Raw genomic sequence first — 26,300 nt, 5'->3', positions numbered from 1 at the left:
GAGTATTCAAAGTGCTGTAGTTTGTTGAGGAGATCACGTGTGTCTTTCAGGTAGGTGGGTGTCTGTTGGTCTAATAATAATAATAATAATAATATGACATTTATTTAGCGCCTGGTTACACAGAGCTGTGTGTCCCCGCGCTTACTGCAATACAGACTCATCCGGAGGATGATACGGATAGGTAACAGAAGTTAGTGTTTAGGGAAAAGGTGGGTTTTCAGTTTAGCTCTAAATCTCGATTTGGAGGGCTCCATCCGTAGATGGATTGGTAGATCGTTCCAGGACTTAGTGGCAAGGTAGCGGAAGGATTTTCCACCCATTTTGGCTTTAGAGATGAGAGGTATTTTGAATAGCATCATGCCAGAGGATCTCAGATCTCTAATCGGCCGGTGAATGGTGATGGTCTTAGGTATTGGTCCGCAAATTCGGAGAGTGGTTCCAGGACCGAGTCTATCCCTGAGACTATCGGTCTCCCAGGAGGTGGATTTTTCTCTTTGTGAGTTTTAGGGAGTGAATAAAAGTATGGAATTCTTGGTGATTTCATTGACAAGTATTCTGCTTCCTTTTTGGACACCCACCTGTTGGTTTCCGCTTCCTCGATCATCATTGAAATTGTTCTTTGTAGCCGTGCTGTGGGGTCAGTGGTGAGGATTTTGTAGAATTTGGTGTCTGCTAGGAGGTCCATGCACTGTTTATCGTAGCCAGTTGATGTCAGGATCACGATTCCTCCGCCTTTATTGGCCGGTTTTATGACGATTTCCCCATCGTTCTTAAAGTCTGATAGAGCTTGCTGTTCTGCTCTGGTTATGCTGTGGAACATTTTTTGCTGTTGCTGACTTAATGTATCCACTTCCTTCATTATTGCTTGTTCGAAAGGGGCAATTTCAATTGGAACTTGAGAGTTTAAGGGGCAGAAGGTTGATTTGTTCCTCAAAGTTGTGTCACCTTCATTTGTAAGGGCTGGTTGATTTTTGAAAAATGCTTTCAATTTCAGTGTCCTGCAGAATTCTGCAAGTTCGCACTTTGTTTTGAAAATGTTAAATTTTGGAGTCGGTACATATCCAAGGCCTTTGTTACGTACCTTTTCTTGTTCGTCCGTTAGGATTTTGTCCGTAAGGTTTATGATGAGGTTGTTGGCCCCGGTCCTGTTTCGGCTCTGGTTATGCTCCTTGTTTGGACCTGTCTGGTCTGGTCGGACCAGGTTACTCCTCTTTTCCCCGTTCGTTGTCGCGATTGGCCATTCCCTATAAAAGGAATCCCTTGTTGGTAATTTTGGCCTGCTTGTTGTTGCATCTGGTGGGTCATCTGTGGGGGCATCTGGAAGTAGGGGTTATGCCAGCCTTGGAAATGTGGATTGAAGGGTTGAAACTGCATTCCTTGTGTGTTATGCTGGTAATAGGCGGGGCGCCAGAAATTGCATCCTCTTCGGTTGCCTCTCCTGTTTTGGAATCTAGTTTAAAAGGGTTCCATCCTAGTCCATCCGGAAGTGTCCTTAAACAGTAACTTTGTAACTTCTTTGTTTCCCATTATAAGTCAATAGCAACTCACGACTATGTTTAGACACTGCACGCGTCTCCCATGGGCCTTCTACTTCCTAACCTTTGGTTGTTTCGTTTAGCCCCAGCGATTCTACAGGCCCTAGGCCTGCTGTCTAACTCTCACGTGGTTCTTATACCACTTCCTTAGTATATGGTTTGTGAGGCCCCTAGGGCATAACTGTATTTGTGCAACTTATCGTATGCTAATTGAGTAACTTGTGATGTACTTTGACCTCTGACCTCATAAAGAGTACAGAGGGGTTGTCTTAGAAATAAATACATATATATTTGATATATACCTTGTGTGGTGTCCTTTCATTTGGTATTCAAGGGATTATAATTGGTAAAACAACTGGCTTCACATGCTCTCTGAAGTCTTAGCCTATGACTGCTGGTCCATGCTACCACTAGGATAGCTTGTCTATAAGGTTGACTTTACAACCACGATAAAAGGGTTGATTAGACTGGTGCAAGGTGCCCACTAGAATGGTGGACATCATATGCCAGGCTAACTTCTCACAACACCTGCAACACCTATGGCACCAGAATCACCACATCAATGGCCCTCACAACAGCAGGCAGCTGCAGCACCACCACACATGCAACACGTATGGCACCAGAATCACAGAATCCACAGTCCAAGCCACAGCAAGCAGCTGCAGCACCACCACACATGCAACATGTCGCCAGAATCACCACATCCACACCACAGCAAGCAGCACCAACAAACATGCAACACGTATGGCACCAGAATTACCACATCCACTGCCCACAACAGGCAGCTGCAGCACCACCACACATGCAACACGTATGGCACCAGAATCACAGCATCCACAGGAGGCAGCTGCAGCACCACCACACATGCATGCATCATATATGGTAGCTCTCACTCTCACCGTGCTCAATTACCATCCAATACAGGCTTCTCTATTTAGAAAGATGCATACTAGCAAAAAGAAATATATGAATGTAAAACCTACTTCATTCTACCAGTCCTCTGTTAATGTAGTAGAAGATGGTGTATAGTAGTAAGGTAATGTATCCCAATAGCATACACTACCAGTCCATTCCTATCCACTCGTTCTCCTACTGCTCGCCCCAGACTTTTGCCCACACTACCATACCTGATGTCTCTATCTCAGAACAGTACCCCCATTCAGATTGGTGCCGACCATTCCTCCAACGCTCACCTAGTTAACCCTCTATCCAACCTAATAACAAAATAATTCACAACTCTGCTCCCTCTCAGCTTCGGATACACAGCTCCCCCAGTCAGTGAACCACTATCACTACACATGCAGGGGCTCCCACAAACTCCCACTTCCTTAACCTTTACATGCTCCTTCGCTGACATCAATACTTCTGAACAACAGCCTCTCAACATTCTCTCCATCTCTTGTCTCTACAACATCTCCTCTTGGCGTCCCCTCACTCCTTATCACATTACGTGTCTGACCATAATCCCATCACCTTAGGTAGGGATACTTCCAAAACTACTAACTATTGCTTCAAACCAAAGAACCCCTCCGTCACATACAATATTTGAGACAACTCCCCTCCCCCATCACTTCTCTGCAGTACCACCACCCACACTAATACCCCAATATTCTATTCTACGCTGGATTCTATACAATCTGATATACAGATGTTGCGGACTGATATCCTTAGTCTTCCAAGCATCACCTCTAATCTAGAACTCAGTATGTCAGACCTTTCAATCTACCACCAGCACTGTAATCTTCCCGCTCGCCCTCCCACAGTTAGTGGTGCATACTCCAGATTTCAAACTAGATGGAGATGCAAACCTAATCTAGACAATTCCACCCGACACAACAGGCTGACCACAGATATCCTCTCCCTTCTCTCGCTTTATGATCCCGCACACCACGTTGCACCTCCAGTTAGGATTCGAACCATTATCACCCAACCACAAAGGATACCATATACCAAACCCAGACTCATCAATAAATCTAACCTCAAACTTGTCCCCATCTCACACTCCTCCACTACCATTACCAAAACCAACATAAAATGCTCACTACTCAACTGCAGATCAGCAGTGAAACACGGGGCCGACATACAGGACTTATTACTCAACTTGGACACGGATCTACTAATTCTCACTGAAACTTGGCAAAATGATTCCTCTTCTACTATACTAGACATCCTGGTTTCTCTCAGTTACTCTATCATCCGTCAAGATCGCGCTATCCATCTTGGGGGTGGCATTGCTTGTATTTATCAATCAAACCTCCCTGTCAAACAATCACTTTCCTCTCCAACATCTGGCTGTGAATATATGATGATCAATATCTCTACCAAAGACAACTCCGCCTACACTCTGCACACTTTCTACAATACCCCAGGTTATGATCTTATCTTCAGTGATCAAAGGATGGAGGTCATCTCCACCAACCTTACCCCACACAACAACCAGATTTTCCTAGGTGACTTCAACATTCACTGGAATGACACTAAGGATTCACTAGTGAATTGATTTAAGGCTTTTCTCCAGGACCTCAACCTGACCCAAGTCTGTAATCTTCCTACTCATATAATAGGGGCCAATCTTAGACTTAATCATAGTCAGGAAAAATACCATACTGTTGGATTCTATTTCACCCTGCGACTGGACCGTTCATCAGTGCATCACCATATCCACTATTGTAAAAGCAATCATCCACAAAGGCCAGCCTGTGAAAGGTAAACAACCTCAATCTAGGACATATCTGCCACCAGCCTTAACCTCCTGTCTCCTCCCACTGATAAGGCTGATGCTCAAGACCTCACTAAGCATTACCATAGCGCTAGGTCTAACATCATGGACTCCATTGCCCCTAAATGACAAAAGAGTCCCGATTAGTAAAACCCATACCTGGTTCAATTCTAGCCTGAATGTGGAACGCCGTGTCCTCAGACTTGCAGGAAGAGTATGGAGACAGACACCATCTATTTCAAACCTTAAACTGTTGCGTAAAAAACGAAGGAACTACAATAGATGTATGAGAAGTGCCAAATCATCATTTATCCATCAGCAACTGGACACAGCCTTCAACCATCCCAAAAAACTCTTTAAACTGGTGAAACAACAAACTAATGGGAAGCATAAATCCTCCACATCTGACACTACAACCCTACCTAATTGTCAAATATTTTCCTCCTTTTTTTCTGATAAAACTAAGTCAACTGACAACGAGCTCCGCATTGCTGTGAATTGTTTACCGCCTGAAACCCAGTCACAATGCACCTCCACCTCGCAGTAAATTTGTCCTAGCAACCTTCTCTTTAAACCTAAAAATAATGCCTCATGGTCCATCTTTCGGACATTTGAGGACTGACATCTCAAAACTACTGGCTTCCACTTAACTTTGCAATCACTTTAATGACCCTCTTCCTACCAAATTCCTCAAGGACGCTTCACTCCTCCGGATACCCCTATGGACCAGAATTATCAACGCCTCTCTTACGCAAGGCACCATGCCAGACTGTCTAAAAAGTGGACAAGTCACACCTATACTATAAAAGCCAGACGCGAACCTTTCTGATCCCAACAATTTACGCCCCATTTCGAGTATCCAAACCTTTGCCAAGCTCCTGGAAAAATGTGTTCAACAACTCTGCAATCACATTGACCAGCACCAACTCCTCAACCACTGCCAATCTGGTTTCAGACCAGATCACAGTACTGAAACCGCCATGGTCCACATTGATGACAATGCTTTACACTTTCTCGATCATAATGAATCCAATCCTTTAATCCTTCTTGACCCATCATCAGCGTTTGACACAGTCAAACATGAAACCCATCTGAACCTCTTAGAACTTGGGATGGGTCGCTTTGGTACTGTCTTAAAATGGTTCTGCTCATTCCTACAAAACAGATCTCAACGAGTCCTAATCAATCATGACTTATCCGATCAGACACCGGTCACTATCGGCGTTCCCCAAGGTTCTTCACTTTCACCCACCCAGTTTCATCTTTACACGGAACCCCTGAGGGAAATCCTCAAACACGAAGATTACCTCTCCCAACGACATCAGCACTCTCCATAACATATTGAACAAAACTCAACACTGGTTAACACTTAACCACCTCAAACTTAACACCTTCAAAACTGAATGCCTATAAATCTTGCCTCCCAACCCCATCTCTAACATCAAAGACTGGCTCCCACTACTCACTACATTGAACTGTACCCCACACATTGTTGATTCAGCAAAATCCCTAGGAATAACACTAGACAGCAACCTCTGCATGATGAATCACATCAGCTCCACAACCAGAGGGGCCAATTTCCATCTCCACATCTTAGGAAAACTAAAGCCTTTCCTGCCCTATGCAGAACTTAAGATGTCGGTTCAGGCTCTTGTGATCTCCAAACTGGACTATGGGAATGCTACCCTTGTTGGCCTACAGAAAATAAAACTAGCACAGTTGAGGGCTACCCTCCATGCTGCTGCACGGCTCATCACAGGCGCAATGTGGGGGTGGTGTGATCATCACCTCAGCCCTCCACACATGAACTGGCTACCTTATGAATCTAGGATCCACCTAAAAATAGCATGCATGACATACAAAGCCATCCACCACAACACTCCTCGCTACCTGGCTCAGAAACTGGTGCTAACCGGAAGGAATAGAGCTTCTCGTAGTACATGCTCCCTATTGCTGAAAACCCCAAAATTTCAAAAAAGAAAACCCATAAGAGATCTTTCTCTGGAAGTGCCCCAAGAATTTTGAACGCTTACCCCCAGAGATCAGGACCATAGCTTAGTTTGTTCTGTTCAAAAACGAAACTACTGAATAATCTCCTTCCTAGCTGAGGTGACCATCCATGCCAATTTGATTTTGTTTCTGATGTTTTCACTATGTCTCTTTATATTATCTTTTCATGCTGTATATTCTATATTTTGCTCCTTGTATATTTAATGCTATTTATCAGGGTGTACAGCGTTCCGATACCAACATTTTGGTCATGTTCGCGCTTTATAAAACTTTATAAATAAAAATAAAATAAATCAATGTGTTACCCACTTTCACTCTTGATACTCGAGAGAGTGCTATCCCACCAGAAGCCAGAGTTCACGATGAGTCACTGCTATGCAAGTTAGTCAGAGAGAAGCCCCTCAACTCCCATGGCTGCCTGTATCAAAAGAAAGACCTGCAGCATGACCAAGGGTCTACTCTAGCAGCTACCATATCTCACGGCCAAAATAAAAACCCTGGAGGAGCATGTGCATGATGAAGCAGCAGCATCCCAAACAAAAAGCAGGATAACAAGACATCAGTACATGTGACCTTAACCTTTACCCCTTCCCCAATTCCATCCTTGTTATTTTCTAACCCTGCTACAAAGCAGAATGTTAAGGCACCATTTTCGTCATGCAGCTGGTTGGTTTTAGCTATGAACACACGTCATAAGTCAATGGTCTTCCGTCTGTTCTCACTTTTAGCAGCAGGCAAAAACCCTTCCTCTTGAACATCCCTCTTCAGTGAGTGGCGGTGGATGGCTTAGGCATGGCTGCTTAACACTCATCAACTAACTGTAAATTGTATCCAACAAAGACTACCTCAAAATCTCCTCTAACCACCTCAAGACCTTCTCCGACTAAAAATGTGCTGCAAGCTAAACACAATTGAGGTCAAGCATGTTTAAATTATAATACAACAAACAACCACAGATTCACACATGGCTAGTCGACAATGAACCTAGACGTCTTTAAGTTGAGAGTCAATGCAAAGATCACTTGGACTCACCCTCAAAACAGGCCCGCTCTTCGAAGAACCCATCACCAACTTCTCTCTCCCCGAAAAAAGTTAAACTCCTCCCTCATGAACCTGGGCACAGGACAACAGTGCCAGTTCTCTCTTACCTAGACTGAGGCAAAGACTTTCTTAACACCAGTCTGGCCGCCTACAAAGACATTGTAATTTCTGCAGAACGTCTCATCAGGGTGGTAAGAGAAGTTCAAACAAATGTTCTCAACACTGGAGTACGTACCCTTTCTTCGCCTCCAAGCCTGAAATATTTTTAAGACCAGAGACTGACAGAGTGAGGGACTGACACAGAGAGGGACCGACACAGAGGGGCTGACACAGAGAGGGACTGACACAGAGAGACTGGCTGACTAAGAGAGACTGGCTGACTAAGAGAGACTGGCTGACTAAGAGAGACTGGCTGACTAAGAGAGACTGGCTGACTAAGAGAGACTGGCTGACTAAGAGAGACTGGCTGACTAAGAGAGACTGGCTGACTAAGAGAGACTGGCTGACTAAGAGAGACTGGCTGACTAAGAGAGACTGGCTGACTAAGAGAGACTGGCTGACTAAGAGAGACTGGCTGACTAAGAGAGACTGGCTGACTAAGAGAGAGAGACTGGGACTCTGACAGAGAGAGACTGACGGACAGAGAGAGAATAAGAGAGAGAGAGAGAGACTGACCGAGAGAGACTGACAGAGAGAGAGAGAGACAGACAGAGAGAGATCGACTGACTGACAGACTGACAGAGAGAGAGATCGACTGACTGACAGAGTGAGACAGAGACAGAGAGACTGACAGAGAGAGATCGACTGACTGACAGACTGACAGAGAGAGAGATAGACTGACAGACTGAGAGACTGAATGACCGAGAGAGACGGCTGACAGAGAGAGAGAGACTGTGGTGAGATTGGGGTCAAAGTGTGTATGAAGCTATGCAATGCCTCCTAAGATTGCTATTGTCTACTAATAAAAGTGTATTATCAAAATGTGCTCTTTGTAGTTACATCTGCTTTTGAAATACTGCATCGTCGCATTGTCTAATGTTTTAAAACGGGAACGAGAAGGAGCAGTGGATGTACTTTTGTCAAAACTGAACGATGAGTGGGCCCGATGTTGTATATCATGACAGGAGTCTGCATCAGGAAACCCACCTAAAATTGGGCAAACTTCCCTGGCCTACTGATGGCAGGGACCCTTTAACGAATGGACCACCACCTATGAAAGCCTGCTGGCAGACTAAGCCCAACCTTAAACTCCACCATCCAATGTTACTTATAATGGCTGTATTGGTGTCAGTGGCGTAACAATAGCCCTGCTTCCCCTGCAGTATGGCGGGTCGCTGGCCTGAGAGCTCTAAACTGGCACGGAGAATGGGGGCGGGTGGCTCCATGTAGTTTGCAGGGGGGGCCCCTAAAGTTTCATTACGCCACTGCAGAAAGATTAACAGTAGAGCGGGCAAGAATCAGAGAGACAGCATTCCTTCAGATCTTGGCAGAGGAAGCATTAACCCCCCTGAACCATGTCGCAGGCTGCCACCAAACAGAGGCGCGTGCGACCTGCCAAGCTACACCAAAGCTATACCAAATTGCTTGGCGGTTGCTTGAATGAGAGAGGGCGTGGCAGCATCCAGGTGACTATGAACTTTAAGTCTCTACTTCGCTTCTGAACCCAATGAGATGGGATAACTCGAAAGGGGCTTTGGGGCTGCAACATTGTTGTTTTGGGGCAGTATTTACTTATGGGTTCTCCCTGTCTGACATATAGCCAAATGCGACGCCTCACCCATACCACACACGGGCTCGCATATTGCGGCATTTCACCATTTACGATGAATTTTTCTTGACTTGAACCCTTATTAAATGTGAAAGCCCTCAAGACCGCTTTTCCTTGTCCAGGGCCCCGGAGGAGGCTCAGCCCTGCGGCGCAACAAAAGGCGCCCCTCCCCTAATCACGGGGGCGCCTGTTAATTTTTACATATTTATACATACTAACAATCTCTGAATAACATATCCACTACTCAAATTACGTCATTTTTTTACTATACTAATTTTCAACAGTAATCCTTTATGGGTTCCGGAGTGGCGTGCTACTTGCCAGAAAAGCGATTCAACACCCATCAGGGTTAACAAGTGCTATATGACTGCAAATCTTTCTTCCCCTTTTATCCCTCCGCTATCCTTCTCACTCCAAGTAACTGACTAATACCCACCACTGAAATTATTTCATATTTCACCATATTAATTCACCACTAATCCTTTGTAGGCTTCCTGAATAGAGTACTTCATGTAAGAAGCTGGAGTTGATAAGCTACTGTTCTCAGCTGTTCGTATGGAGCGGAGAAAGAACAAGGCAGAACTGAGTTTTGGAAACACTCAGACACCTTCCTTTTTAGTTAGTCTTATTGATGTGCATTGGACTTTATGACTCGCGATGTGTCTTTGGCGCTGGGAGGCCTGTTGGGCAACTACGCACTTCTGAAATTTCATAGACCATGTCAGGCTTTACAAAAGAGAATGCTTGTTTTCATTGCTCATAGAGCGTCAAGCTAATTGTACAAAAACGACTGTTGCCAATTAATCTGACATGGAGGTAAGATGCCAGATAAATAACTAGAGGTTCAATTGTGCAAGCAATGACAGTGACCAATAAAGTCTTGCTGTGGTCAGGCCTTTTGCACTCACAATAATATGGGCTGCTGAGGTGAGATTGGCTCTTGTGTGCGCAGCGGGAAATATGGATTAGACCCACAAGTCGTGCGATCTCCGAAACCTAACTAGGACAGAACAAGGACCAAGGCCTCCCATATAAACTCATTTGATTGGACTAAGTCTTCCCGCTTCTGAAAGTGAAGTTCATAAGCGGCATCTTCCGTCAGCTCTGTGACGGGAGCACAGAGTGCAATGTATATCTAGTGTAAAACAAACAGAACTTTGCCAAAAAACACGAGAACAAGTAATATCTTCAAAAGCATAGTAAAAGTAATGAATTGGGATGAAAGGGGGCAATTACCGTAGAACAAGAAAAAATTCAGCTTACGAAGTAGTTACCTTGCGAAAGAAAGTGAATCTCACCAACAAGTGAGTAAGATACCAGTCCACCGAGTTGTTATCTTCAGAAGAGCAGTGTCAACTACGCTTTGATGAATGAGAACAAAATAGTCAGCTAGGTTCCAACATCTCCATATAGTTTGTGGTGAAATGGGGACTAGGACCGATCCTTATGGAACACTGTATCCCTCAGGGGAACATTCAAGCTTCTCACACAGAGACAATACGGTGAACGAATCCAAGCACTAACTTCCATGCATATCCAAGTATGGAAGCAACAAGTGTTCGACAGAGCGTAATGATTGAAGATACTGAACGCTCCTGGTAAATCAAGAGGGGCCAGTAGGCAAGCATCACCATTGGCAAGGATGAAGGTAGGCAAGCATCACCATTGGCAAGGATGAAGGTACCACACAACACCTGCAAGGTTGTCATCCCCCCATATACCTCAAAGTAAACCCTAACCAGATGGAGCTCAGAAGGATATGCTTGGGTCAGGATCATGTGCTGAACTGAACTCAATTCTTTTATTTTTACTAATTTCCCAAAAAATAAAAGAGAGGATGAAAAAACTCAATCATGATGAAATGTCAAAATGTTAAAATACTGTTTCCACCAAAATAGTATGTTTTTGTGGACAAGTTATATCCATACTTTGAAAAAGAAAGGAGGATAGCTGGAGAGGGGCAGTACTGAGGTAGACCGAGATGGAGGGGTAGGTTGAGAGGGGGAAAAAAGGGGACACGATCCCCTCAAAATAAAGCCACGGTTTTCAGGGGGGGGGGGGGGGGCGGTGGGGGGGGGGGGGGGGGACAAACATTTTTTTATGAATGTGTAGTTTTTAAACAGATAAATAAAAGGCATTGTCACTTACAATGCCAATAACTTAAACTCTCGTAAATGCGAATCCTCTTGCATTGCAAATGTGTGCTGCGCTATAAAAGAAAATGTAAAGCGTTAGGAGAGAGCGCGTGACGCCTGCTTCAGCAGGCAGGACAAAGCTATTTGAGAAAAAAGTGCTGGGAGGCTGCAATTAAAGCCTACCAAGTAAAAATTAGAGAATGCGGCACTAATGAGGGTGTACTAAGCCTATTGGCCAATGAAAAGCCACAGTTTACTGTGGACAATGACACAAGCCAATGGAAAAAAATGGCGGAGAGTGGACGGAGCTTCAAGTCTCTACCTGAATATAGCATGCATTGCATTAAGGATAGCAGTGTAACTGGAGTCAAGCCTGACCATCCAGGGTATTTCACTGGATAGCAGAATAACAATGTTTTTAAAGGCAACATTTTCTTAGATTTAGTGGAATACCAGAATCCATACATACACAATGGAGACCGACTGCACCCCTGCAGTGCGAATTGTCAAATACAAAGCTTCCATATAATCTAACACTTGACCGTGCACTCTCATTCAGTGCGATTTACTGCCACTTAGGAAGTCAATTTACAACAACAGAGGCAAAAAAGAAACCAAAGCATCAGCCATAATTGGAAGCCAGACAAAACAACATTAATTGGGATGGCATAAACCAACACAATCGATAAGCTTGAGCAGCAGATGGAAAAAGGAAGAGAGGCCAAGGATTGAGTTAACGAAGAAGCATAGAAAAACAAACAGGATTGGACCATGAGCTGGTAACCCCTAGCAAGAAAACAAGTGTAGGCTATAAGAAGACATTTATGGGCGGAACTTCCCCATCAGTCCAAGAAGGGACAATCACAGTAATACTGGGCAGTAAGGTTAAGAGAGGGACTGCACAAGCTGATAGAATGCAGACTTGTGTGCCAACTACTCGCCGATGGTAGAAGAGAGTAAAGGAGGCGACAGTCATGGTTAGTCTGGTCAGGGAGATTTGAAGAGAAAGGCACCCTCCCACCCACAGTAGCAAGGGCAAGAGGAGGTAACCATGCAATGAATACTGAAGCCTAAAAGGTAAACAAAAAAGTTACCTAAAGGAAAGATAACTACAGTAGTTCAAGATGACAAAGAGAATGAGTGGATACAGTTAATAACAATGAAGGAAAGGTTGCAAAGTTGAAAATAACATGGAGTTCAGGCAGGCGAGGTTGGGAGAACATAGATCGACAACAGGACCCGAAGAAGGGAATGAGGAGGAAAAAGCTTCGACAATGGAGGGTAAATGTGGGATAGCAGAAAAGAGAGGGTAGCACTGCAGATTAAAGGATGAAGGCTAAGGATGCAAAGCTGAACACAGAGGAGCCAAAGCAAGCAGAAGTAGGAGACTTGAGAGCGACCGGTGGATTGGATTAAAAAGGAATGGAGGAAATAGAATAAAGCATTGAAGAAGTTGAAGCAGCTGTATGTGGGACAAATAAATCTCTACATGCACTGTGGAGGAAGGGAAGGAGAGGGTGCTAAGGTGAACACAACGTGGAGACAAAGGAGATCAAGAGAGGAGTACAGGAACAAGTTATTGGCACGGCCATTGGAATGATGCAATTGTGTGGCTGCGGGCGTTTTTCACATAATCATAGATTTGACAAATAAACAGTCACCTGCGGCATATTCTGCAGATTGTAAAAACAAACATGTTTCTAGCTTAAACAGTTCAAAGGTTGCTAAAAACGCAGCAACATGTGTTGGTAAGCAGCGGAAGGCCCTTTGGAACGGTTCACTGGTCATCTTTTGATTGCTTATTGCTATATTTGGGTAGAACAATGGTACTAAGGAGGTGAAACCAATGCCCAGACCATGTTAAGTGTAAAAATGAAAAAATAATGATGTAATACAATCACAAAATATGCCACACTACACATAATTCAAGTGTCCCTAAATATTGGTGCTGGAGGAAGTGAAGAGAGAAAAACTGCAACAAGTAAATCTGAAAAAAAACCTGCATGAGCCACAAAAACAGCCAATCGTTAGTTTCGGTCTGTAGGCCCAGAGGGTGGGGGTGGGGGGAGGGGTGGAATAGTGGGGAGAGCATGCACCCATAAAGCCCACAGAAACGGCCAAAGTGACACCCAGTCAGGATTGCCTGCCCATTCATATAGAAAGACCCCAAGCTAGGACACCAAACAAGCGATGACCAAAAGCATATTATTGCATAAGAGCAAAGCTAATACAAAGAAATCGGAACAATTACCTTTCAGAGGAGTGCCTCTCCCAGCAGGACAAGTAGTATCACCACAGCACTTGACCCCACTGAAATACACCACCAATATTTTATACACTTCACCGCGGAACACACACTTGCAAGTTACTCTTCAGAGTTTGATTTTGCATTTCATTTACATGCGACACAATCTGCAAACTGTTCATTAAAAGGACAGACACATTTAATGAGTCTTGGTGTGTCTGTCCATGAAAATGCCTAAATAAGATTTTCTGACAGATATTCAGAGTTTGTTCTTAGCATATGGTCTAGAACGGTTCTGCGCACAATGTGTCACCATCAGATGTCTCCTCTTCTTTCACCACAATCTAACAAACACCACAAAGGGGCAGATGATGTGTTTCAGATATTGATGTCACCAATGAAGGTTTGTTCAACTGACGGGGTAAGAAAGCAAGGGAGCGTTATAAGAAGACTACTGGGCTAGTGATGCCAAATCATTCAGACACTGAGACAAGTATGTGAAAATCTAGTCACCCCAAGAATAAAATTCTAGGAAGCTGCATAATCTCCATTTCTTACAGGTATGTGCAGCATCAGTTCGTACAGCTGAGCTAAAGGATTCCCAATTCGAGAGGGAGACCCAAATATTTGGAAAATGCTTTTGAAAATAGCTTGCCATTTTTAAGATATTGGTGAGAAGAAAAGTGGCTCAGATTTCAGACACTTTCTCGAAAAGGTTAAAAGCAGCCAAGGCAGGTAGATTCAGGCATGGAGGCCCCTGTGTGCACAAGTTCAGAGGCATTGCGATGCAATTACCTTTACAATGCTTAAATACGAAGCACACTTTTCTCACTTTATTAACGTGTTAAAGCTAGTAACTAACCATTCTAGGGGCCACATTGAGGGATACAAAAATAATTTTCAGCACTGAATAAAAATAATATCAATGACAACAAATCCCAGGACTGGAAATCCTTACATCTGAGAGAAGGTGGTGTGGGAATGCAAACTATGAAGATTGAGGCTTTTTTCAAGCCTTCATATTCAACAACTGGATTCAAAGAAGCTTGCATTCGACACAGCAGTGTTTAGAGTTCAGTACATGATATCACTCCAACTGCAACAGCAGCCTGTGGTGGTGGGTGTACATGATTGGTACTGGGCCCTTGAAGAAATAGCTCTCCTCAAACACGTTTCTTGAATGAAGATCCTTACTTGGTCCATTTAGTTTCTTATGTATGTTAACATGAAATGTTGTTTTAGCCCTGGAATGACCAAAGCGCACACACAGAGATGCCAATAGAGCATTTAGGATTTTTTGGTGCATTATGGCTACCTTGCTACGATTTTCCTTCTCTGCAGGTACCCCTACCACATAGCGGACAGCATATAACTTCCTTCAATGCAAAAGCATTGTGGGCCAAAGGTTGTCTTCTTTCTTGCTGCTCACAGTAGTAGAACGGACCAACAGGAACAATCAAAGTCACTGCAAGCAGCAGGGAATAAGGTTCTCTGCAGATTATATCCAGGGCTGCTAAAAGTCCACCAGGAGTTGTTACACCTTGCTTGGCAACAGGAATGGGGTCAGACCTCTACTCAAGTTCTGGATAGCCCTGCAGGAGCAGGCTCCCATGACCCCAGCATTATAAATGCATAAGCCTCCTGGACTTCAGCGTATAATATTGGAAAGGATTGTTAGCATGACAAAAACGTAAAATGTGATATGCTCTCTAGTATCACACACAAAAGAGCAGCAAGTTATTCCCTGTAGCCACATATAATTATGGGATCTACCAATATTAGGTTATGGCCAAATAATTTCTAGTTTACTTCCTAATAAAATGGCAAGAGGGAATGTTAACTTCAATCAATCAATCAAATCAATCAAAGCATTTATATAGCGCACTACTCACCCGGAGGGTCTCAAGGCGGTAGGGGAAGGGGGTCCGCTACTGCTCGAACAGCCAGGTCTTGAGCTGCTTCCTGAAGGCAAGGTGGTCCTGGGTCAGGCGGAGGTGGGTCGGGAGGGAGTTCCAAGTCTTGGCTTCCTCCTGTAGTGGCTCTTCGGATGCGGGGGACGGCGGCGAGGGCGTGGCCGGTCGATCGAAGCTGGCGTGTGGGAGCGTAGAAGTTGAGGCGGCTGTTGAGGTATCCTGGGCCTTGGTTGTGTAGGGCTTTGTGTGCGTGGGTGAGGAGACGGAAGGTGATTCTCTTGTTGACCGGGAGCCAGTGCAGATCTCTCAGGTGTCCGGAGATGTGGCTGCGACGGGGGATGTCCAGGATGAGTCGTGCTGAGGCGTTCTGAATCCGCTGGAGTCTCTTCTGGAGTTTGGCGGTGGTTCCGGCGTAGAGGGAGTTGCCGTAGTCCAGACGGCTGGTGACGAGGGCCTGGGTGACCGTCTTTCTGGTCTCGGTGGGGATCCACCGGAAGATCTTACGTAGCATGCGCAGGATGTTGAAGCACGACGAGGAGACGGTGTTGACTTGTCTGGTCATGGAGAGGGAGGAGTCCAGGATGAAGCCTAGGTTGCGTGCGTGGTCTGTTGGTTTGGGTGCGCTGCCCAGGGCGGGGGGCCACCAGGAGTCGACCCAGGCGGAGGGTGAAGATCCCAGGAAGAGGACTTCCGTCTTGTCAGAGTTCAGTTTCAGGCGGCTGTTCATCATCCACTTGGCTACGTCTGTCATCCCTTCTTGTAGGTTGGCTCTGGCGGTGGCGGGGTCGTTGGTGAGGGAGAGGATCAGCTGGGTGTCGTCGGTGTAGGAGATGATGTTGAGGTTGTGTTGGCGTGCGATGGCTGCGAGGGGGCTCATGTAGACGTTGAAGAGGGTAGGGCTGAGCGAGGAGCCTTGAGGAACGCCGCAGATGACTTCGGTGGCTTCTGATCTGAACGGGGGGAGGCGGACTCTGTGTCCTTCCGGCGAGGAACGAGATGATCCATTCCAGTGCCTTCTCCTGGATTCCGACGTTGCTGAGGCGCCGCACTAGGGTACGGTGGCAGACAGTGTCGAAGGCCGCGGAGAGGTCTAGGAGGATGAGGGCCGCTGTTTCTCCGTTGTCGAGCAGGGCTCGGATGTCATCGGTGGCTGCGATCAGGGCGGTCTCGGTGCTGTGGTTGGCCCGGAAGCCAGACTGCGAGAGGTCGAGGGATCCGTTCGTCTCGAGGAAGGCGGCCAGCTGCTTGTTGACGGTCTTCTCGATGACTTTTGCAGGAAACGGGAGCAGCGAGATGGGGCGGTAGTTCTTGAGGTCGGTGGGGTCGGCTGATGGCTTCTTTAGTAGAGCGCTGAGTTCGGCGTGCTTCCAGCTCTCCGGGAAGGTAGCGGTGTCGAAGGAGGTGTTGATGTCCCGCAGGTGGGGTGCGATGACAGCGTCGGCCTTGTTGAAGACGTGGTGAGGGCAGGGGTCGGTCGGAGATCCGGAGTGGATGGAGTTCATCGTGCGGATGGTGTCTTCGGTGCTGATCGGGGTCCAGGCGCGTAGGGTGGTGGGTGGGGGGCGGTGGTTCAGTCGTGGCGTGCGTCGATTGAGTGCTGAAGCTGTTGTGTATGTCCGCGATCTTGTTGTGGAAGTAGGAGGCGAGGAAGTTGCAGAGGTCTTGCGAAGGAGTGATGTCGTTTCCGGCGTTGGGGTTGGAGAGCTCTTTAACGATGTTGAAGAGTTCCTTGCTGTTGTGTGCGTTGTTGTCCAGTCGTTCCTTGAATGCAGTTTTTTTGGTGGCGTGGATCAGTTGGTGGTGTTTTCGGGTGGCGAGCTTGAGGGCAGTCATGTTGTTCGGTGTTGGGTCTCTGCGCCAGGCTCTCTCGAGTGCTCGGCAGTTCTTCTTGGAGCTTTTGAGTTGGTCGGTGAACCATGGGGCTTTCTTGCTGCCGGGTCTGCTAGGCGGGGTCTTCAGAGGGGCGAGGTCGTCTGCGCAGTTGCTGATCCACTTCGCGAGGTTGGTGGCCGCCTGGCTTGGGTTCGTTGCGCTGGTGGGGGGGGTTCATGCTCAGGGAAGTCACGAGCTAGTCGGCTGTGATCTTGTTCCAGCTTCTGCGTGCAAACTGTTGCTGGTGGTGGTGGATCGTGGTCCTTCTGAAGCTGAAGTGGACGCAGCTGTGGTCCGTCCAGTGGAGTCCGGTGGCGTGGCTGAAGGTGATGTCCTTGCTGGATGAGAACACGGGGTCGAGTGTGTGTCCGGCGTAGTGGGTGGCGGTGGCCACCAGCTGCTTGAGACCGAGGTTGGCGAGGTTGTCCAGCAGGGTGGTGGTGTTGCGGTCGTTGTTGTTCTCCAGGTGGAAGTTGAGGTCCCCGAAGAGGATGTAGTCAGCGGAGAGGAGGGCGTGCGGGCTGATGAAGTCGGCGATGTCTTCGCTGAATTGTGTGCGTGGTCCCGGGGGTCTGTAGATGAGGGTGCCTCTGAGGGTGGTGAACTTTGTTCACGTGGACACCGCCAGGTCACCAAAGATCCCTATCACATGTAGTGTCCCCCAAGGTCGTATACTGTCTCCTATCATCTTCAACTTTTACAAGGAGCTGCTTGGTGCTCCACCCACAGGAGACAGAATCAAGATTCGACAATACAAAACCAAAAAACACTGCTTACACATCAACCAGACCTGAATGTCCAGTGACTGCCCGAAGCTCAACCAAGACTAATTTCCTATTTGCCAAGGACGAGATACAGTACAAAGCTTGCTCCTTGCCAGGAAGCATGACCGTTTCAAACCCACACTCTCTCCGAATGCCAAATCACCCTGATTCCCCCTAGACACCAACCACTCCCTCAAGGAAAACACCACCATAAATCTCGACAGTTTTGAACCCAAACTCTCCCCAAGTGCCAAATCACCCTGGACACCAACCTTTCTCTTACAGACTGCATTGCTAAAAATAAATAAACACACACAAGTTGAGCCCAATATGTGATATTTCTTTCAGAAAGCAGATTCAGGTCTGCTGTTCAAACCCTTGTACTGTTACATCTGGATGGTGGCAACCCCTTACACACTGCAGCATGTCTCCTCCAGGGCCTGAAGAAATATGATCACCTCACCCTTACTCTGACGGAACTCCATTGGCTCCCTCTGCCAGCTGTACAAAGGCATTCTTGCCATTGTATTATTACCTTGTAGTCTACGTTGCTTTGTAAAGATTATTTTTGTGATGCAATTCCGCACGTTTTATAACAAGAAGAGCATATTTGACTCTTCAGGCTTCATGCATTGCATTAAGGAAGTTAGCACCAGGAAGGCATAGTGGTTTTGATCTGAGAAGTGTGTGTAGTCTGTTCTGCACTAAGCAAAATCATTTTGACCTTCCATAAATGTTGCATTTTTTCTGCCCGATTGTGTATTGACCTATGTTTATTATATCCACACTCACACTAACCTTTCCAGGATACTGGTTCTTGAAGGAGTTTACTTATTGGTGCACTAATGACTAATGTCATGTGCAGAATATTCCTGATGCTAAATTGGCATGCCATGGTTGATGTACACATTGCAAGTATCGTAAATGCGGGTAAGCTGTTCTGTTCAGCACCTAGTCCCTTTCCAATATCCCTTTCCAATATGATAATGCCTGACTGAATCAAACTAGGACAAGTCCCTACTTTGCTAAAGAAACCAGGTACTGACCAGGAGGACCACAACAAGTTCAGGCCCATCTCTAACCTCCCTTTCCTGGCTTAAATACTTGAGAAATGCATCCTCTCCCAACTCAACCAACACATCAACTCCAACAATCTTCCCGACTCTTTCCAATCAGGTTTTAGAAAAGAATGTAGTTGGAACAGCCTCACTTTCTATAGCAGATAACATTCACAAGTCGCTGGATTCCGATAAATGCTGCCTACTTAGCCTCCTTGACCTATTAGTGGACTTCAACACAGTCGATCACAAGGTGCTTCTCGAATCTCTTCCAATGTGGTTTGGAGCGATTGGCCTGGTCGTGAAATGGTTCACCTCATATCTTTATAATCGCTCCCAACAAACCGAAATAAACAACTCAACTTCTGACACATCCACCATAAACAAAGGTGTCCCCCAAGGATCAGTCCTTTCACCTACCCGCTTCAATAGTTACATGGAACCCCTCACCACTATAACGAAAGCAAACATCCTCTACCACCTCTATGCACACAACACCTAATTCTACCTAGAAGTTTCCTCACTAGAAGACATACAAAAACTAAACCAAACTCTCACAATAGCCCAAAACTGGCTCTCTCACAACCACCTGAAACTCTTCCAAGATAAGATGGAAACCCTGCTCCTATCCAAAAGTGGACAGACAACACAAACCCAAGAGTTGCTAAAAATCATTGACGCTTTGAATTGTAAATTGACACTATCTAAATCCGTCAAATCTCTGGGGATCACCCTGAACCCAAATCTGAACATGAATCAACACACAAAACACAGCCATGAGTGCTTTCCACAACCTAAAACTCTTACACAAAATCAAACCCTTCCTGTCCCTGAATGACCTATAAACCGACACACAAGCGACGGTACGAACTAAACTGGTTTATGGGAAAGCCACTCTCACTGGCACCACAAAGTCGCACCTAGCCCTCTCAAGAGGTACACTAAATGCAGAAGCAAGGATGTTAACAAGAGTAAAAAGACACAATCACATCTCCCTCTCCCTAAAAAATCTCAAGTGGCTCCTGAACAAAGCCTGCTGCAGCTTCAAAACAGCCTAGCTCAAGCACAAAGTCCTCCAAACTGGGAAACCAGCCTACCTTGCGGACAAACTATCAAAGGCAGACCAGTCAAGAAATCTAAGAAGCACTAATAGTCTTCTGCTCATCCCACCAGAAAACACAAACAAAAAGCCCTTGCAAGCACTTTTTCGGGCAAAGCTCCCAAAATATGGAATGGCCTCCCAGTCCAGATTAGGAGAAACCCCTCCTATAGGAGCTTCAAAAGGCTACTAAAAGATCTTCTCCTCAATCAACACCTAGCCTACTACATACTGTAGGCCTGCTCCTCTCCAGAACTTCTGTGACCCAACGCTGAACAAGTCCGTGATTTCTGAATCTCAGGTTTCCTCAAAACTGTTTCGATCATGTCTGTAAAGCACTCCGATACCCCTGGGTCTTGCAAGAGCTATATAAAAATCTAAATAAAGAGGTTACAAAGCCATCACTACCGGCTCCCCCCACCCCCCTAATCTTGCAGACAAGCTCACCAACGCTGTGGTTCCCAGCACACCAGCAACCTGGGCGCAATCAGACAAAGAAGTCTAATAAAGGATAAACAAAACAGGTACGTTCAATCTAACCACCCAGGATTTGGCAAAATATCCCTGTATCCGTCAGGACCCAAGGCTGTCCCAAATTAGGAAAGATTTAACGTCTGGCCTCTTGAAATAAATTAAATAACCAAGGTGAGTGGTGTGGCTCACTGGTTAGAGGCGGCAGACCCGGAAACAGAGAACGGCCTGGGACCAGGGTTCAATTCCCGACGCGGCAGGGTCGTGGACCAGGGTCAGCGGACTCGATAATTCTCACCTCGGTGCCTACTCTAACCAGGGTTTACACTCGGCAACTCTGGGCATTAGCTTGCCTCATCTCTACAACGGGCCCCCACATTCGCCGGGGATGCCTGGTTTCACCTTGGAGATACCCAGTAGGGACCATCTCACAGGGATAGCCAGGACGGGTTCCCCAGCGGTCTACAGCGCCACGACGCCTCAGGGCAGCAGTGCGCTTTACACGACCACATACATTACATACATTACATTACATTACGTTCACTCTATTTAAATTGAATCAAAGATTCAAGTTCCAAAACCCTGGTTGCATAACCCTTTAGGTTATAACAAGCATTGGAAATGCAATAGGTCTCGCAGCATTAGAGTTAGTGCTTTTAGAATTGTTTATGGGTTTTTTTTGTAAATCTTTAGCATTTTTGTTTCCTGTAGCCAATGCTAAAGAATTACAAATAAAAAAAGCCATAAACAATTCTAAAAGCTCTAACTCAAATGCTCCGAGACCTATTGCACTGTGTGAGGGTGAGGGGTTGAGGGTGAGTGAGGTGTTGAGGGTGAGTGAGGGGTTGAGGGTGAGTGAGGGGTTGAGGGTGAGTGAGGGTGAGGGTGAGTGAGGGTGAGGGGTTGAGGGTGAGTGAGGGTGAGGGTGAGTGAGGGTGAGGGTGAGGGTGAGTGAGGGTGAGTGTGAGTTAGGGTGAGTGTGAGTTAGGGTGAGGGGTTGAGGGTGAGTGAGAGTGAGGGTGGGTGAGGGGTTGAGGGTGGGTGAGGGTGAGGGGTTGAGGGTGAGTGTGAGTTAGGGTGAGGGGTTGAGGGTGAGTGAGAGTGAGGGTGGGTGAGGGGTTGAGGGTGGGTGAGGGTGAGGGGTTGAGGGTGAGTGAGGGTGAGTGTGAGTTAGGGTGAGGGGTTGAGGGTGAGTGAGAGTGAGGGTGAGTGAGGGGTTGAGTGAGGGTGAGAGTGAGGGGTTGAGTGAGGGTGAGTGAGGGTGAGTGAGGGTGAGTGAGGGTGAGTGAGGGTGAGTGAGGGTGAGTGAGGGTGAGTGAGGGTGAGTGAGGGTGAGTGAGTGAGGGTGAGAGTGAGGGTGAGAGTGAGGGGTTGAGTGAGGGTGAGTGAGGGTGGGTGAGGGGTTGAGGGTGGGTGAGAGTGAGGGGTTGAGTGAGGGTGAGTGAGGGTGAGTGAGGGTGAGAGTGAGGGTGAGAGTGAGGGGTTGAGTGAGGGTGAGTGAGGGTGGGTGAGAGTGAGGGGTGAGTGAGGGTGAGTGAGGGTGAGTGAGGGTGAGAGTGAGGGGTTGAGTGAGGGTGAGTGAGGGTGAGTGAGGGTGAGTGAGGGTGAGTGAGGGTGAGTGAGGGTGAGTGAGAGTGAGGGGTTGAGTGAGGGTGAGTGAGGGTGAGAGTGAGGGTTGAGTGAGGGTGAGTGAGGGTGAGTGAGGGTGAGTGAGGGTGAGTGAGGGTGAGTGAGGGTGAGTGAGGGTGAGTGAGGGTGAGTGAGGGTGAGTGAGGGTGAGAGTGAGGGTGAGAGTGAGGGTGGGTGAGGGGTTGAGGGTGGGTGAGAGTGAGGGTGAGTGAGGGGTTGAGTGAGGGTGAGTGAGGGTGAGTGAGGGTGAGTGAGGGTGAGTGAGGGTGAGTGAGGGTGAGTGAGGGTGAGTGAGGGTGAGTGAGGGTGAGTGAGGGTGAGTGAGGGTGAGTGAGGGTGAGTGAGGGTGAGTGAGGGTGAGTGAGGGTGAGTGAGGGTGAGTGAGGGTGAGTGAGGGTGAGTGAGGGTGAGAGTGAGGGTGTGAGTGAGGGTGAGAGTGAGGGTGAGTGAGGGGTTGAGTGAGGGGTTGAGTGAGGGGTTGAGTGGGGTTGAGTGAGGGGTTGAGTGAGGGTGAGTGAGGGTGAGTGAGGGTGAGTGAGGGTGAGTGAGGGTGAGTGAGGGTGAGTGAGGGTGAGTGAGGGTGAGTGAGGGTGAGTGAGGGTGAGTGAGGGTGAGTGAGGGTGAGTGAGGGTGAGTGAGGGTGAGTGAGGGTGAGTGAGGGTGAGTGAGGGTGAGTGAGGGTGAGTGAGGGTGAGTGAGGGTGAGAGTGAGGGTGAGAGTGAGAGTGAGGGGTTGAGTGAGGGTGAGTGAGGGTGAGTGAGGGTGAGAGTGAGGGTGAGAGTGAGGGTGAGAGTGAGGGTGAGTGAGGGTGAGTGAGGGGTTGAGTGAGGGTGAGTGAGGGTGAGTGAGGGTGGGTGAGGGTTGAGTGAGGGTGAGTGAGGGTGAGTGAGGGTGAGTGAGGGTGAGTGAGGGTGAGTGAGGGGTTGAGTGAGGGTGAGTGAGGGTGAGTGAGGGTGAGTGAGGGTGAGTGAGGGTGAGTGAGGGTGAGTGAGGGTGAGTGAGGGTGAGTGAGGGTGAGTGAGGGTGAGTGAGGGTGAGTGAGGGTGAGTGAGTGCGAGTGAGGGCGAGTGAGGGTTTGAGGGTGAGGGGTTGAGGGTGAGGGGTTGAGGGTGAGGGTTGAGGGTGAGGGGTTGAGGGTGAGGGGTTGAGGGTGAGGGGTTGAGGGTGAGGGGTTGAGGGTGAGGGGTTGAGGGTGAGGGGTTGAGGGTGAGGGGTTGAGGGTGAGGGGTTGAGGGTGAGGGGTTGAGGGTGAGGGGTTGAGGGTGAGGGGTTGAGGGTGAGGGGTTGAGGGTGAGGGGTTGAGGGTGAGGGGTTGAGGGTGAGGGGTTGAGGGTGAGGGGTTGAGGGTGAGGGGTTGAGGGTGAGGGGTTGAGGGTGAGGGGTTGAGGGTGAGGGGTTGAGGGTGAGGGGTTGAGGGTGAGGGGTTGAGGGTGAGGGGTTGAGGGTGAGGGGTTGAGGGTGAGGGGTTGAGGGTGAGGGGTTGAGGGTGAGGGGTTGAGGGTGAGGGGTTGAGGGTGAGGGGTTGAGGGTGAGGGGTTGAGGGTGAGGGGTTGAGGGTGAGGGGTTGAGGGTGAGGGGTTGAGGGTGAGGGGTTGAGGGTGAGGGGTTGAGGGTGAGGGGTTGAGGGTGAGGGGTTGAGGGTGAGGGGTTGAGGGTGAGGGGTTGAGGGGTTGAGGGTGAGTGAGGGTGAGTGAGTGAGGGTGAGGGGTTGAGGGTGAGTGAGTGAGGGTGAGGGGTTGAGGGTGAGTGAGTGAGGGTGAGGGGTTGAGGGTGAGTGAGTGAGGGTGAGGGGTTGAGGGTGAGTGAGTGAGGGTGAGGGGTTGAGGGTGAGTGAGGGTGAGGGGTTGAGGGTGAGGGGTTGAGGGTGAGGGGTTGAGGGTGAGGGCGAGTGGGGGTGAGGGGTTGAGGGGGTGAGGGTGAGGGGTTGAGGGTGAGGGGTTGAGGGTGAGTGAGGGTGAGTGAGGGTGAGGGTGGTGGCCCGATGGGAGAGAGCAGCCAGGATGGGAGAGAGTGTGAGAGAAATGGCAGGATGAGAGAGAGATGGCAGGATGGGAGAGAGAGATGTCAGGAAGGGAGAGAGATGGCAGGATGGGAGAGAGAGATGGCCGGATGGGAGAGAGTGTGAGAGAAATGTCAGGATGTGAGAGAGATGTCAGGATGTGAGAGAGATGGCAGGATAGGAGGATAGGCGAGAGGGCGTCAGGCAGACAGAGAGAGAGAGTGGGAGGAGCAGTGACTCTGTTACAGACAGATCGAGGGAAGAAGGGAGAGAGGTGAGGGGAGGGAGAAACGGCGGCCGCGATTACTGACACTTCAGGAGAGAGGGCGCGTGAGGAGAGCTGAGAGTGACAATGTCAACAAAGGACGGGAGGGCATGAAGAAAGGAGACCCCCTTGCAGAGGTGACGGGCAGAGAAGAAGAGACAGCGACTGGTGAAGGGTCATAGACAGAGGGCAATGGGAGAGAAAGGCGACATTGGCAGGGAGAGAGACCAGTGATGGAAACACAGTTCATTAGACAGGAAGCGTAAAGGGTGTGAGGCTGGAGGGGGTACCAGGTGCGGCCCCCGCTCGGGGAGACGAGGTGGAAACAGAGAGAAGCGCTCCACAGCCAGAGGCAAAAGACGGGGTCCGGGCACAGGCGAGGAACGAGGGCACATTGGGTACAGGCAGCATTCATAACAGGGCGCGCTGGTGAGCGCCAAGCCTTCCTGCCCCCCAGGCCTGGAGAACAGACAGCAAGGCCCAGCTGCAGCTGCCCTGGCCTCCCGCCAGCCCCAGGAGATCAGCCGCCTGCAGGAGGAGTGATTCACCGCGGCGGCACAACGGAGCCTGTGTGCAGCGGCGGGCCGAGGGCCTGCTTGTTTTGGAACAGACGTATTGCATTGAAAAAATAAAGTTTACGAGGGCTTGAACCGGAGCTCAGCGACCGCTGCTCTATTTTAAGAAGCGTCTCGCGCTGTCACATAGACGCAGGCAGCGCGAGGCGCGTCTTTGCTCGCTGAAATGGTTTGCGAGATGTTTGTCACGAGCAAATGTAGCGCCTTGAAATAATAACGGGGCACTGCGCAGAAATATTGTGTAAATCAGTGTGCATAAAAAAGGTGGCGTTCTGAATTGAAAATGTACATACTGGCTGGTTTGTCACTCCTTGATTCTGGTGGTGAAAACCCTAACAAGACGAAGAGAGCGAGAGTGAGCTGGCCCTGGAAACGCCTCCCCTCCCTGCTGTTTGTTTCAACAGAAAGAGGAGAGGAAGCAGCGCTGCTTGCCAGCACAGCCGCCCATAGGCAACAAGACGGAGGGGAGGGGGGAGGAGAAATGCGACACGGCGGGGAGGGGGCGGAGCGGGTAAAATAAACAAGACGGAGGGAAGAGAGGGGAGGGGGGAGGAGAAATGCGACACGGCGGGAAGGGGAGGGGGCGGAGCGGGTAAACAAAGACGGACGTGCACGCGCTTTTAAGCTCAATGCGCATGCGCATTGAGCTTAAAAGTCACGGGCACTGCAAGGAATCGCCACGATTCCTTGCAGTGTGGATAAAGAGTGGATAAGTCCCAATACTCTCGCCTTGCTCGATGCGCATGCGCATCGACAGGCGAGACCTAAAAAGGTCTTTACCCAGAAACACTAACATGCTTCATCATTAGACCCTCACGCCAGGAATGACTACATTAGGGTGGGCGCAGCAATTGATTTGGGAGCGCTAAGAGATTATTTAATGATGGTCATCCTTGAAAGGTTAAAAACAAGTAACTATGGTAGTACCTAGGTGGACGTCCGGGGTGGTAATGTCCTTGTCTATATGTCACGGCCATTTTGAGTTTCCAAGATGGGACATGCAGCCTTTGTCGGTATCAAGATATCCCTAAACAATACGAGGAGGACTATACTAACAGTTCCCTGTTTTGGTGTTTTTTTTATTTAAGTGTCAAACAGCATGCACACATTCATGCAAACTCACAATTGCAGGACACACAGTCACCAATGATGAAGCATAAAATAAAGTTGTGTGTGCGAGGACCCTTTTCCAACCCCAAGGG

General features: G+C 48.2%; 1 protein-coding gene across 11 annotated transcripts in view; it reads right to left on the bottom strand.

The window, feature by feature from the left end:
• Nucleotides 1-26,300, bottom strand: part of LOC147659352 (splicing factor U2AF 35 kDa subunit-like) — a 189,953-nt gene that overhangs the window by 141,602 nt on the left and 22,051 nt on the right. For 5 of the 11 annotated variants that reach the window (XM_086951808.1, XM_086951813.1, XM_086951807.1 and 2 more), the window contains exon 3: nt 13,460-13,518. The exons of the other annotated variants lie outside the window; for them this stretch is intronic. In XM_086951808.1, coding sequence (XP_086807934.1) covers nt 13,460-13,518 — 59 coding nt within the window. The remainder of the gene's footprint in view (nt 1-13,459; nt 13,519-26,300) is intronic. 11 annotated transcript variants of the gene reach the window in all.

Source organism: Lissotriton vulgaris, unplaced genomic scaffold (assembly GCF_964263255.1).
Source record: "Lissotriton vulgaris unplaced genomic scaffold, aLisVul1.2 SCAFFOLD_1061, whole genome shotgun sequence".
NCBI classification, from domain to species: domain Eukaryota; kingdom Metazoa; phylum Chordata; class Amphibia; order Caudata; family Salamandridae; genus Lissotriton; species Lissotriton vulgaris.
Note: the sequence above shows the minus strand (reverse complement) of the source record. Positions and strands in the feature narration are given on the sequence as shown.